The sequence below is a fragment of the Hesperophylax consimilis genome, chromosome 19 (assembly GCF_061612785.1).
Source record: "Hesperophylax consimilis isolate HC1 chromosome 19, BYU_Hcon_1.0, whole genome shotgun sequence".
Classification (NCBI taxonomy): Eukaryota; Metazoa; Arthropoda; class Insecta; order Trichoptera; family Limnephilidae; genus Hesperophylax; species Hesperophylax consimilis.
The window spans coordinates 26,957,442-26,972,823 of record NC_142854.1 but is presented as its reverse complement, the minus strand read 5'-3'; the positions used below and the strand labels follow the sequence as shown (position 1 = coordinate 26,972,823).

At 32.8% G+C, this 15,382-nt stretch overlaps 2 protein-coding genes across 4 annotated transcripts in view; both read right to left on the bottom strand.

Moving 5' to 3' along the window:
* Positions 1-15,382, bottom strand: part of Cip4 (formin-binding protein 1-like Cip4) — a 287,732-nt gene that overhangs the window by 145,166 nt on the left and 127,184 nt on the right. The window lies entirely within an intron of this gene.
* LOC149415052 (uncharacterized) lies at positions 1,468-4,110 on the bottom strand. Its single transcript, XM_089643346.1, has 7 exons — positions 4,012-4,110; positions 3,581-3,788; positions 3,315-3,497; positions 3,017-3,197; positions 2,691-2,849; positions 2,430-2,494; positions 1,468-1,874 (listed from the first exon to the last, which is right to left on the bottom strand). Exons 1-7 carry the CDS (start codon positions 4,014-4,016, stop codon positions 1,614-1,616), a joined length of 1,062 nt encoding a protein of 353 aa, XP_089499472.1. The 5' UTR covers positions 4,017-4,110; the 3' UTR covers positions 1,468-1,613.

Sequence of the window (15,382 nt, the reverse complement as noted above, 5' to 3'; positions counted from 1 at the left end):
ACCTGTACGAGCGTGCCACATCATCAACTCGTGTGTCGTATTGCACAATCTGCGGAGGATGAGTAGAATGGACCTTGAGATAGATCAGGTAATGCCTGAAATAGATAACCCATTACCCATTGCAGAAGACCACGAACTTCCGAGGACACGTCTTGCTGAAGGAAGACGTGTCAGAAATCAGATAATCACTTCTCACTTTACACATTAACAGCGCTGATTTCTCAAATTTAAATCATGACAAAATACATTCTTTTCATACAAGTGTCATTTACGTTAGAACTCTTTTTAATCATGTGTATGTGCCTTCCCTCTTTTGCTGCATTGTTAATGTAAGTTTGCTTATTTCACGTAACCACAATTTTGTTTAAAAAGAAAAAACTATCTTTCATAATATTATTTTTTTTTAAATGACTAAGAACGTTTACAATTATTATTTCATAAATTGTTATACATGTTATTATTTCATAAATTTGAGATATTCAAAATTAAATACCAGCTATGTACTGTTTAGGTTAGACACTCTTCGAGAATTGTCTTTGTTTGTTTACTCTCATTTTCTGTATTATTTGTAAACAAGTTTGTTTCTTCAATGTAACTATAGTTTTAAAAAAAATATAAACTATTTAAAATCAATATTACCACCAATTGCATCTACAAAGCACTCTATTTGGGGTGAATTGCCCTAATACAAAACCATTATATCAAAACAACTATTGTATCTATTATCAACCATTGTATGCATTATGTACTCGGTCCGCTCCGTTCACCTCGTTTTTGGTGGAAGCACTTGTATGCCGTTAACGTTTGTCACGACAAAGATGAATGCTAGTAAATCCAATTGTACCGGGATGCGAAGAGTCACCCATGTGTCCTCTTCAGTAGAGCACCATGAGTAGTTACAGAAGAATTGTAAATATAATAGTGGCTAGATGCCCACAAATTTAAAAAAAATAAATACCTTACATAAATTAAACACCACTTTTTATTTTTATATTGTTTTTATTTTATATGTATTTACACAACATTATACAAATACATAATCTCAAATAAAAAGAAAACATAGAGAGATCAGAAGTAGAAAACAAAAACAACTCAATTGTACTAAAAAAACGTTACATAATATCCTCAGCACGGGAGATTTCAGTAAGGATATCATTATCTCTACTTATTACTTAAAAAGGAAGATAATAAAACATTTGTTATTATAACATTAACATTTTATGATATGTTATCAATTATTTAAAACAATTATACAGTTAAGAGTAAGACTGAAAACCCACCTTTACAAAAAATTACACAAATACATAATATACATAACTCGAATGAAAAGAAAACATAGAGATCAGAAGTAGAAAATAAAAACAACACAATTGCACTACAAAAACATTACATAATAATATATACACAGAAATCCTCAGCACGGGAGATTCCAGTAAGGATATCATTATATTTACTTATTACGTAAAAAGGAAGATAATAAAACATTTGTTATCATAACAAAATTAACACTTTATGATATGTTATCAATTATTTAAAATAATAAATAAAGAGTTAAGAGTGAGACTGAAAAACGACCTTTACAAAAACAGCTAAAAATGTTTGTGTCTTTCTACTTACTTCTTCTCTACTAGTCTCTTTAATAATAATGTAAGCTGCATGAACTGTTGTGCTCTCTCTTCCCTGTCTCTTTCTCTCATCCTCTCTTGCCATTCCCTGTCTCTTTCTCTCATCCTCTCTTGCCATTCCCTGTCTCTTTCTCTCATCATCTCTTGCCATTCCCTTTTTCTTATCTTCTCTTCCATTATTCTCGCCTCAATCCCCATTAAAAAATTCTCCACCGTCGTGGTTGACCTCGTTTGTGCATCTGCGAGTTTCTGTAAAAAAAAATTATTCAAACTTGAAATGTAATCAATTTACTAAATAGGAATAAGAAGGCCACACATAATATGCAATAGTAATGCCAAGTCAACATAATAACGCCAACTCAACATCCTTAGTGTTTGGCAATGTTTAGTATATAATTCTCTGGTATTTATTTATAAGTTAAAAAAATAAAATGTTGCCAGACTATATGACGAATAGTGTAAGATAAATAGTACAGTCCATAGCTATCGTAGGTCGTATCGAAGCTGTAAAGACTTTAGGCTTCCTAACACTAATTTATCGGGAACATTAAACAATATTTATTATAAACATTTTAAAATGTTCAATGAACTCCCGGTAAATGTTAAGGAAGCTAGAAGTCCTGCAGTTTTTCGTGGGTTATGTCTAAATGTTGTGAAGTCCAAATTTTAGTAAGTATGTAAGTGAAAAAAAGAAAAATAGTAGTTTTAGAATAAGGTTAATTAATATACTAGATTGATGTACACACATTTTATAACTAAATAAAAATATACTTTAAAAAAAAAAGTTAAGTCAGTTTTCCTCACCGATATGACACAATTCTGCTGATCCATCAGTTTCTGAAAAGCAGCTGCTCTGGTCTCATTTTGATCTGAAAAATTGAATAACTCAATATAATTGACGTAATTTTAACACTTGATCTTTCAATTTCTATAAAACAGAATTTATATGTACATAAATGAATAAAACTTTTGATATTTTTATCTACTCCATGTACACAATCATATGCTGTGTACTTACATTCGATGGATGTGAACATATTTGTTGTTATTATAGGTATTAATTACCTGCTACATTTCGAGTTCTCCTCCTCGGTCGCTGCGTTGATGCATGTGGGGGGGGAAGGGGAGGTCGGTCCACTGTGCGAGGAGTGGTCGGAGGTAAAGGGCTAGCCACCAACTCTTCCTGCGCATCACCACTAATGTTGGGTATCTCTACCACAATTTCTGAAACATTTAACTCAATGTAGTTGATGTCTGTAATAATTTTAATATTTGATCATTTGAATTTTGTAAAATAGAATTTATGTGTATATAAATGAATTAAACTATTCATATGTATATCTAATTCATGTTATGGGCGTGATTTTACTTGACATTGTATAAAGAATTACCTGCTACCAATCGAGGACTCTGGGTTGATGCATGGGGATTACAGTCTGGGAAATGCATGGAGTTGTCCACTGCGCGAGGAGAGGTCGGCGAGGTAGGAGGGGAGGCCACGGGGTTCAAAAACTCTCCCCGCACACCACCAGTACCATCAGCGTCATCCTCCATCAGTGCGAGAAGAGATCTCTGTTAAAGAAATGAACATGTCAACAAAGTATCGTATGAAATTTCTTTATTCACACATTATGTAAACTAGCAAAACAAGTGGGGCTAAGGGCCTTTACAAATGAATAAAATACTTACGTCGTCAGTCGGAAGGTTGTCGGGCACACTGAGTCCGTCGACAATCAAATTGCCCATCAGACTTAGGACCTTCTCCTCTAACGCAGTCAGTGAACATCCGGCCGATACATTCCCAGTCTGCAGGTTCTCTCTCCGCATTTTGGATACCTTTGACCTCACATTGGACTTTAATGCGGTCCACACCTGAAACGAATATTACATTACAGTACACAAATCAAATACACTACAAAATTGACAAGTACTATTCTGCATTGATAGAATCTTACTTTTTGCCATTGTGTTGTTGTTTTTTGTGGACCAGCATTATTTAATGTTATGGTAAGGTTTAACCAAAATGCAGCTAGAGCGTCCTTTCCATTTTTTCCTACAAATTTGTTGGCTGCAAATGCTGGCTCTAAAATCATGGCATCTGCCATCATCATATACTGCGCCGCCGAAGTACGCGCGGACCGTATAATTTTATTTACGGATAAACTGAAAGATAATGCAACGACATATTATTTAATTAAGTACACACTTTTCTTAGGTTCTAAACACAAAAGCTAAAAAATAATAATACAATAACTGTCTAGCCTTATACTTGAGTTTTAAAAATTTCTAACCTCAATTTATCTTTTGTAGACCGATAAAATCGTTGTCAATTCCGTTTTGAGTCATTTATATGCTTTTAATTACATTACATAGAATATTAACTTACCTCATTCCAATTTTTTATGAAAAATATCAACAAGACTAACTGTGCCGCTATTACTGAATGCTCAAACTAACTTGTTTGCTTGTTGTTGACTGTTGAGACTTGACGTAAATATGCAATGGCGGCTAAGATGGCGGTAATCTGGCGCGGAGTGAATTGATAACAAAGTTCTAACTATATAGCTACGTAGGGTACCTATATACAAAACGTAAATCTTAGATAAACGGCTTTATTATGATGTTTAAAAATAAAATAAGATGTGGTTAAAATGCATTATAATATAAAGTGAATGTTTTAAGAAGTTTTGTTTATAAACCTTGCGTCAATAGATTATATTCGATATATCTTTGTTTTCAAGCAATCTCTTAACATCTCTTAACCACTCTTGCTCAGGATTTTTTTACTAGGTCTCTCCGAAACCAAGCCTGTAAGGATCGTGAATCGCTTAACGGTCGCACATGTGTTTAAGGTTGACCTTACAGGCTAAAAAAATCCTTTCCTTACAGCCGACGGCTATCGTTAGCGAACGCTAGCCATAGGCAAAGTCCAAAAGAACGTGAATCGCCCTCGTTTCCTACATAAAAACGGATTAAGGCGAAGCTTAAGGCGAAGGTAAATGCTAAATCACTATTTAGATTAATCTTTGCTACGAATCGGTATACACTATGAATGCCAAAAAATATATTATGCATAAATTGAAGCTTTTTCTTTCTTTATTATTGATCGGAATTGGAATAAAATTATTGGTTGCGTTACAAAAAATATAAACGTAAACCACTGATAATTTTGTTTTTTCTTGAGGTAACTAAGAACTCATATAAGAAACACCTTTAAAAAAATACCGTTTTATGGCTAAGATTATTTTTTATAATTATTATTGACTAACTTTTTTTCATTCATATAAAAATATTCAACAAATAAATAAAACTCACTTTGGCGCTTACGTCAAATTTAGCCAGACTCCACTGGTTAAGCAATTGTCGCCTCTATTCATGGTGATATAAGACGCAAACATTCTAGCATCTGTACAGAAGTCCGCGGAACGTGGCACGGAACGGAAGTCGGTTGGTGACAGTTTTTTCGACAGTTTTTTCTTGTCGGCATTATTTTGGTTACGAGTTTAGAGTAATAATATACACTCTGGTTACGAGTATTATTAGTTCTCAAACGGTGAGGGAGTTTTGTTATTATATTGTTATTATTCATGGCCCAAATATTGTACTTTTTTATCTCAAAATACTTTTGAATGTATAGTTTTATTCATTATTTCACAAAATTAATGACTTACTTCTTACGGAAAAATGCTTTCCGTTTGCATTTATGTTGACTAATAATGCGTTTTTACAGGTCCATAATTTATTGAAGATGGGGAATAAAACAAAAAATGTCGTCTTACTTTGCGATATTTTCGTAAGAAAAATCGAATTCAGCGACACATGAATCGAAAAGATGCTGAGTATGGAGAGTTCTGCATAAAACCAGATATTCCTGAATCTATTTTCGAGGCGGAGAAAGAAATACTTTTGGATGAGTTGAGAGAAAAACAAAAAGATAGGAATAAAATAGAACGGGAAACAATTTTACAGAGTAACTGCAGTGAATGGATGGAGTTGCTACGTAAAATGATCACAGCATCTTCATTTGGAAAAGTTGTACGTAGAAGAGACAATATAAGCTGTGCAGCTCTTGTAAAATCGTTGCTGTACAAAGTCAATATCTCTCATGTATATTCAATAAGTCACGGAAGAAAATATGAGAAAGAAGCTTTACATCAGGCTAGCGTTGAACACGATATTGAAATTCAACCGTGTGGGCTATTTATTGACAAGGAATTTCCATTTCTAGGAGCTTCTCCGGACGGTCTTAGCGGCGATATGCTAGTAGAAGTAAAATGTCCTTTAACGTCCTTCAAACTTGGCTTAGAAAGAGCTATTCAAGAGAAGAAAGTTACTTTTTGTAGGACAAACAAAGATGGAAGTATGAGCATAAATACAAATCATGATTGGTATTTTCAGGTTCAAGGGCAACTTCGCATTACGGAAAAAAATGTCTGTTTATTTGTTGTATGGAGTGGACGGAAATATCCTTTAAAAACTGAATATATTTATAAAGACGACGATTTCTGGAAAATAAAAATGGAACCCAAATTGGACCGATTTTATTTACATTGCTTACTTCCTGAAATTATTGATCCAAGAAAGAACAGGAATATGCCAATTAGGAATCCTCCTTTTATAGTCGATGCAATCAATGACAAACTAAAAAAAAACACTCTCTCAACCTCCAACAAAGCGTAAATTAACATATTCAGAAAAAATACCAGATCCGTGTGATGTTGTAGAAATTACGCCTATAACGCAATCATCATCAATGGAGTTACAAAATGGCATAATTACAGACGATGTGTCATCAACAATTGTTCCTGATTTCAACTCTATTGATATTGAGAATGTTATATCATTTGAGAAATTTTAGGTTTATGAATATGCTATATAAATTCACAATATAAGTATTTTTTGTTTTTCCAATTTTTTTACATTATAATAAAAGCAGGTATAAGTACATTTTTTTTAAATGCATGTAAAGCTAATATGTTCTAATTAGTGGTAATAATACCTCCCTAGTTGAGAAATGATCGTGATTAGAGAGGGAGTACTATCACAAGTTGATATTAGATTATATATTTAGTAGTTGCTACAATTAACATGCATGTAGAATTATATACTCATGCACTATTTTTAGAAAAAAGAACTTAAGAATTGTTCCTTGATAATTTCTAATACTGGATATTTGTTTGGTAATTTGATTGTTCTTCAAAAATTATTTGTAAATTGAATTTAAAAAATATATTAGCAACATAAATTTGATAAAAGTGAATTTAATTTTTTTTTTTAAATAATATATGTAAGTGACATTTCAATGTAACGTATTATTAACAAATATTTTATATGTTTTAATAATGCATACAAATAATAAAAATCAATAAAAAATATACAGTTATTAAAAAATAAAAAATATTAATTATTATATTAATCACTAATATCCCCACAGTTTGAGTCCATCCGGCAGCTATAGCTCTGCCGCTGTTGTCAAAATAAGATTGATAGTAATCGTCCACCAGTTAAAAAGGTATTAGTAGGTATACGGAAGCCTTGGCGAACGGGGAGGCCTGGTCGGGCGCTTCCTACGTATAGCAGGTACATAGTACGCGGCTACTGCAATTACTTGTCTCGTGCAGAAAAGTAACAAAAAATGTGCACATTTTATATTCTGTTGGAAGGGGTAGAAACCCAAATATGTTTGGCGTTTATATTCGCCTTAAGGCGATGCACTACGTTGTGTAATATTTAAAATTGAGCCGCTTTCAATAACAACCCTTACGTAGATGGCGATACGGTTTAAATTCCCGCTTAGCACCATCCACCTGTTTTGATTTATGCAAGAAAAAAACATGGCCAAAAAGTGCCTTTTATTTTATTTTGTGGATGTTCAGGCATAAATATTTAATTTTTTTTCGATCATTTTATAAATAACTTAATTTGCCACATTATACAATAAAATCATAACCGAAAATGGGTTCGTAAGTAGGAGATTTTGATCTTTAAAGCAGTTTTCATAGGCCTTATAAATTAGTTTTTTTCTGGGCTTATAAAAAGACTTATGTAAAAAAAAAACTCGATTATTTCAAAAGCCAAGATGTATTATACTCGCGGTATTTATTTAAAGCATCTGAAACATTTCTATGCGACCAAATTTTCAAACCAAAAACACATGATTTTGAATTACTACGTATGACATCGCCTTAATGCTAACTCACTATTTTGGTTAATCTTTATAACGAATTGGTGTACATTATGAATACCAAATAATATGCTTTAGATAAATTGAAGGTTTTCCTATCGTTTCGCTTGAGTAGAATACATACTATAACATAACTTTAAAAAAATACAGTATTATAGCTAAGATTATCTGTGACAGTTTCACTTGATTAACTTTTTTGCTTTCTTATAAAATTATTTACAAAATAAATAAAAACCAGTTTTGTGCTTGAAATCGAACGTTTCTGACTCCGTTTGTCAAGCGATTTTAATGCCTATTACCTACTATATAAGGTATACCAGGAATATACACATTTTTGGCTTGTAACTTCCTCTTAAGGATTTTTTTTTATTTATTACTAGCCTGTCTGTACAGATAACGAAAAAATTGCATTCAACACTGTTTTTAAAAAAAGCATGTGTTAACCTGTCACAGGTGACATCTATAAAATGTATGTATATACAAACGTAATTTGAATGCAATGTTGTATCAAAATTTCAAAGTAATCGGTGAAGAATTTTCGGAGATTCAATATTTTGTAGAAACGAACATTAAAATTTTTATTTATATAGAAGATTTGGGAAGATAGGTGTGCAAATATTTTTAAGGATTTTTAAATAATATTTATATGCCTGTACGACACAAACACGGTGTCCAGAAACTCGCAGTAAAACTGAAAACAGGTGAATCTCATCATTTGGAATCGATTTTGTGACATAATTTTTTTTGATTTCATATTTAGTTTTCGAGTAAATCGAGTCAAAAGATTGAATTTTTTGGTCAAATCTTAGCAATAAAATTGCATATTTTAAAAGCTGTTTCTTACTTGCATGCGTTCATACATTTCTAATGAAAATATAATTTTTTAGTAGTTCACGCTTATATTATTAAAGTAGTAACCCACAGACATAGGAATTAATAGACGAGAAGATAATGGCGAGGGGTAAAATCAACTGTTGAAGAACGAAGGGGGTAAGGCTGACTGCGATTCGTCAATAAATCAATCTGACAGTAAATAGGCATCTCGCATTATAATATCACCATTTAGTTCTTAAAAGTAAAATCTGCTTTTGAATGAATAGACATTTTTACATGGGAGCGCAAATTACTCGCCACGTTATGAACTAATTTGCGAAGTCCAAATTCGGCAAAGTAAGGCAGCTTCTATTTTCAGAGTCGTAGTTAGTTTCAGAGTATTTAGTTAAGACACTTTTACAAATGTTTCATAATTTACTTACCCCAGTAAACAACGATGAGCACACTTGAGAATCGCTACATTGTGATGTGATAGTATATGTTTCTAAAACTGATCCATATAATACGGTGTGAATAAGCTTAAAATAAAGTAAAATAATGCTTACTTATGGAATGTAATACGACAGTTGGGTTTATTCTCTTTTTCACATCTATTTTTACAAGTTTTCATAGTACAAGTCAACATTTTGCCGTGTTATTTCGTAAAATGAACCGATGATGCCTCGACCATAGTTCGCACAAGAATGATGACGTCACGTTTTCAAATTTCACTTGAGGCCATACGCGAGCCCAGCCGGCTCCAATGGAACCGGTATGGGGAGTGGGGATAATACGCTTTTAATCACTTAGGGCAGGTCTACTAATATTCATATGTCTATGTAGTACCCCACTATCCAAACGAATATTTTTTCGTATCCATAATGTAAATCTGCTGATTTGATCTTCTGAGTGCACAAAAATATGCGTCGCGCGGCCCTCGTGTATTGAACAGAGATACGGTTGAATTTTCCTTGGCAATTCTCTAAAATAAAGTGGGAATCTTAACCACATAAGTGAGGAAGTCGCGTAAAAACATATCCGCCGCGCGGCCAGGCGTAATGGAGGTACCTACGGTCTAAATTGGCCTAGCAGTACTAGAAAATCGATCTTTCCGTGGGGTTTATTTGAATTATTTCTGATGAACGTGTTACTAAAATCTCAAATGTTTTTAGAAGGATCCCTCGATGTTTTATAATTGAAAAAAAAAAATTATACTGTTTTACAAAATATGTTATACCTATGTTATGCTTATGGTAGGTTTATGTTTATGATATGTTATGGTCATGTTATGTTATGATATGTTTATGTTATGTTCATGGTATGTTTGTGTTATGTTTATCTTTGTTTTATAATCACATTTGTTTACTCCCATATGCTGTGTTTGTTTATAAGATTGCCAATTTCATAGTTCTGTTTAAAAAAAAACGCTTCTAATTTTAGAAAAATCTTTGGTTAAATAACGAAAAGCGCCCACTTATATTGTACACAGGTTCCTATTTTTATAATTTTACTGTTACCAGCTCGGTACCGTTTATGTTAAGTATGTTATGTTATGTTTCGTTTGGTTAATTTATGTTACGTTATGTTATGTTTATGATGTGTAATCAATTTTATTCTGTAATTTGTTGTATTTATTAATAAGAAAAATGTTAATTGTGTATGGCAAGATCACCCCTAATGAGTGAAAGCCAAAATAAAGAATAATAAAAAATTTATATTTTAATTGTAAGGTACTGTTTTTATTAATTTTAAATATAAATAACTTCAATCCGTAGAGATCCCTCTAGAATTATTTGAGTTTTTAGTAATACGTTCATCAGAAATAATTCAAATGTAAGCTTCGAGCAAACTTAATATTATTTGCGAATCCATATTTTTCACACGATCATACATGATTGGTTCGTTAGTTAAACTTACCTTTGGTCATTTAGCAAAGTACGCCACTGCTATTTGGGTACAAGAAGCACGGGGGCGGTTTTAGATTTGATTTAATTGAAAAATAACGAAAGAATGAGAAGGCCAATAATTACTTTAATTCCTACATAATACCCACGTATTATTATTAACATGATTATGTACGTAATAGAACTAGATTAATAATTAGAATATTTGGTGCACGATTTTGACATAAAAACGCACAGAAGTAGTATGCCTTGCTGCTGTTCACGTTATTTGAAGTTAAAGGCAATCAGTATATTTTTATAACCGAAGAAAATCATAACTAAGTCATTATTAGTCTTGGCAGGTTGTTATTGGCTAGGTAGAGTTTACACAGAAAGAGTAGAACAAGAATAATGATTTTTTTAAATTGATAATGTATTTTTTCTTGCTTCACGATCTCCTCTCTTACCTAACCTAACGTGTTCTATACAGGAGGAGTTCTCAGGGGATGCTGGGTGTAGGGTGTGTTTAAGGAAAGGTAAGCGAGGGAGTGCTGGGAATAAAGGAGAGTTTGATAGGAATCTGTATAAATCCGGAGATAAAATGGAAATAACTAACTATAGACCAATTACTTTGTTAAACTCTCTATCAAAGATTTTCGAAAGACTATTAAAAAACCAAATAATAAAATACCTGGAAGAAAACAAATTAATCTCGGACAAACAATATGGATTTAGAGAAAAAAGAAGCACAAAAGAAGCTTTAGCAAGTACAATAGATTATATACATAGCAACTTAGATCAAGGGTTTAAATGCATAGCGATATATTTAGATTTGGCTAAAGCCTTTGATTCAATATCCCACAAAACACTTTTTAAAAAATTAGAAAATATGGGTATCAAAGACAAAGAACTACAACTATTAAAAAGCTACATGAGCGACAGAACACAACAAGTCAAAATTAATAACTATACTAGCAAACCACTGCCGATTACACACGGAGTTCCACAAGGAAGCATACTAGGGCCCGTTCTTTTCATAATTTACATAAATGAACTTTGCAGCATGGAAATAGATGGAAAAATAATTAGTTACGCAGACGACACAGTTTTATTATTTAAATCTAAGGATTGGAATAAGGTTTATAACATAGCGAATCTAGGAATCACGCAAGTGAAAAAATGGTTGGACTCAAATACACTCACACTAAACATATCGAAAACAAAATTCACAACGTACAGCATAACTAACACAGGACAGCCAAAAAACAATACAAACACCATAAAAATACACGAATGCATAAACACCAACATCTGCGATTGCCCCCCTCTAGAAAAAACAGAACAAATAAAGTATCTAGGAATCCTAATTGACCATAATCTTAGATGGACACATCACATCAAACAAATCACAAATAGACTCCTCAGAACAATACACATTTTCCTAAACATAAGAAACATATATAAAATAAAACAATTGAAAACAATATATTATGCACTATGCCAATCAATAATAGAATATGGAATAATTGCTTGGGGAGGAGCGACAAACGCAGCTATCGCTCAAATAGAAATCGCACAGAAAACGATATTAAAGGTAATACTCAAAAAACATAAACTAACCGACACAGACCAAATATTTAAAAGCTGTGACGTACTTGATATACGCCAATTATATGTTAAAACACTACTAAACTACATTTTCGACCAAAAAAACAAACCCCAACAAACACAAAATATCACTAATAGACCGGTCAGACAAGCGTACAAAGAAAACATAAAAACTCCGACGGTAAACACTACCTTTGGACAAAGACACCATAAATACCACGCTATTAAAGCATTCAACAGTCTTCCACTTGAAACAAAAATTGAGGAAAATAAAAATAAATTCAAACACAAAATAAAAAAATGGATTAAAGAACAAAAAGACATTATTACCAAAATACTATAACATAAAAGAATAAAACATATACACGCAACACAAAAAAAAAAATAAAACACACAACACACACAAACACATATATCATTATAAATGCCGATTTACATTCTCTTTTGATATTTTTCTTTTAGTGTTATAATTATATTTTAATTTTTAATCTTTATTTTTTATTTTAAATTTATCTTTATTTTAATGTTGTTTTTCTTTTCTTTTATTTTTTTTTAAATGTATAAATTCTTAAATTATAACATGGGGGCCTCAGCACGGGTAAACAACCCAGTGAGGCCAACATTACTAAATTGAAATATAAAATATTGTAAAAAAAATGTATCAATAATAAAAAATAAAAAAAAATCTGGGGTTGATGTGTCGTGGACTGACGGACGTACGAATTCATCCCTCCCATTGGGTGCAAGACGATGGGTCGGGAGATTTCTGCTGGAGAAAGGCCTTTCCCAACCAGTGCCTCTCGATCCGACCCGCCACGCAGCAGTTGGGAGATGCATCCGCCGCCAAAACCTAGACAAACCCCCCATGAACCCGGGCACCCCCTGATAAGTCACCAAACGTAGCGAACAACTTGGGTTGACCTATGGCAGAGGTGTTGGTTATCCAATAAATAGTTCCCGGGGCGACGGTACAAATAGAAGTTGTTTCAAAAAAGAATTTAATTACTGAAGATGTTTGATTTTGCAAAACACATTAGTCAAAGTCGAAGCTGCTCCAAGAAGATGCCGAATAAAAGAAAATAAATAAAAAATAAATTTATAAAAATCGACATGCTCAGATAGAAAACGAAAATGTTTTTTTTTGGGATCTGTATGTGATGCAGATTCACCAGTTGCAGGCTTGTACCGCGAGTTTCCGGACACTGTGGATAATAATATTTTTGTCTTATTTGGGTAACCGCTTTTTAAAACGTCAAAATTCCACAATACACATTTTTCGCATCACGACCAATATTTCTTACACCCGTTTTGATCTCAATATTATCGAAGAGCGCCATCATCCATCGCCGTTGTTTACGAGATGGTGATCGATTGATTATTATCTCTTCTCTTTCTGGTTTAAACAACAATATTTACGGTTATTTTTTTTCCAAACGTCGGAATTTAATCGGCGTGAACAGTTTTAGATGTGACCGAGATCCGAACAGAATTTGTTAATAATAGTGCGTGGATAACGTTCTTCATAACATATTACAAAGGAATTCGTACTCGATAACTTTAATAATAAGAGATGATTTGGACATGCCTTATGTACAGGGTTTTCCGATAAGAGGTGTTATTTTGATATTCAATCGTAAAAGATCAATGGTTTCGTTGCTTGTGTGGCACGTTGTTGTAAACGTTGAAAGTAAACGTTGTCCAGATCAATACCATCCAATTCCGGCCATAAAAAATCATTAATCATCTCTCGATAGCGCAATCCATTCACCGTAACTGTTGCTCCAGCCTCATTTTCGAAAAAGTAAGGTCTGATGACTTCGCCGGACCATAAACCGCACCAAACAGTCACACGTTGAGGATAGAGAGGCTTTTCAACGATAACTCTTGGGTTTTCCGAGTCCCAGATGCGACAATTTTGCTTGTTGACGAAGCCACCGAGGTGGAAATGGGCCTCATCACTCAAGATGATTTGCATTTGATTCACTCAAGTGAATTTTAATAATTTCAATGCGTTGTTGAAGCGTGTTTCGTTCCATTTTTATTAGTGGCGTAGTTTCTACTTGTCAAATGTCAAAAAATGACAGCTTCAAAAGTAACATCTACCGAAATAGCGGGCTATTCAAAATAACACCTCTTATTGGAAAACCCTGTAGTACCATCATGTTACGTCAACATCCCTATGGCCAGATAAATCAATTGATTTCAAGCTAGGCTTGGTTGCAGTGTCGAGCTTAGCACGGCTTGGAACAAAATCCTATATAGGTCGGAAGCTTATTAGCAATATCACACGTATTGTCTATGATTTTAATATTTATTTTATTTTTATTTATTTATTAGATGCTCAAAAATACAATTACAGAATAATGTTTCAGGACTCGGAGCATCTTCCATTGTAATACCGGTAGAACGAGAAAAAAATATTTTTCAATAATTATGTATGGCAAATACCTGTATGGATATGAAAACATTTTTACACGTAGTACTTATTTACCTGAGGAATAAAATAACCAATGAATTTTTTTTTCAGAGGGGCAAATTAAGTTCTTTAGAACTTTTTTAGGTTCCTTGCCAGCGTAAAATAAAAATAAAACTCACTTTTTGGCGACGTTTGTATAAATCAAAACAGGCGGCTGGTGTTTAGCTGGAATTTAAACCTTATCGCCATCTACATAAGGAGTGCTATTGTTAGCGGTCCAATTCCAAATGTTACACGACGTGGTCCATGGCCTTAACCCCCGCATTCCGGATGACTACCGATTTATAACATATCTCTCTTCAACACTTCCTAAAAGATATATGCTCTTTTTGAAGATAAATTTGTTATGCCGAAACGGTAATTAAATGATATTCCGTAGATAGAAAAAAATCGCAAAGTAAGCTCCGAAAATTATTAAAAACACTCTTTATTCTGTTACATAATATGTTATAGGTACGAAAAAATTCAGTGTATCTTATGCGACTTAAGAATTTGTCAAGAGATTTTTGCTTTATTTCAAACGAGTCGTGGTTAATTAAATATTTTCACCATTTTCGCATATTTATTATCGTATTTTTTAAAATATTAGAGCGCTCCCTCTAACGTTCGTATTCACATACTGAGTCTTAATTACTTCTGGCAGTAAATTGACGATATTGCATTTGGCGATACATGATTTTAAAATTCTCGAATAGATTTTATCTGTTTTTTGTATTTCTTTGGCATTCACTATGTAACAATTTCTAGACATTTTTTTTTTTTTTTTTTTAATGAGTTTTATTATTCACAATGT

Coding starts and splice junctions, on each gene's coding strand:
- LOC149415052 (XM_089643346.1), bottom strand. Junction 3,498..3,580: donor CAACAACACAATGGCAAAAA/GTAAGATTCTAT, acceptor TATTCGTTTCAG/GTGTGGACCGCATTAAAGTC. Junction 3,198..3,314: donor ACAACCTTCCGACTGACGAC/GTAAGTATTTTA, acceptor TTTCTTTAACAG/AGATCTCTTCTCGCACTGAT.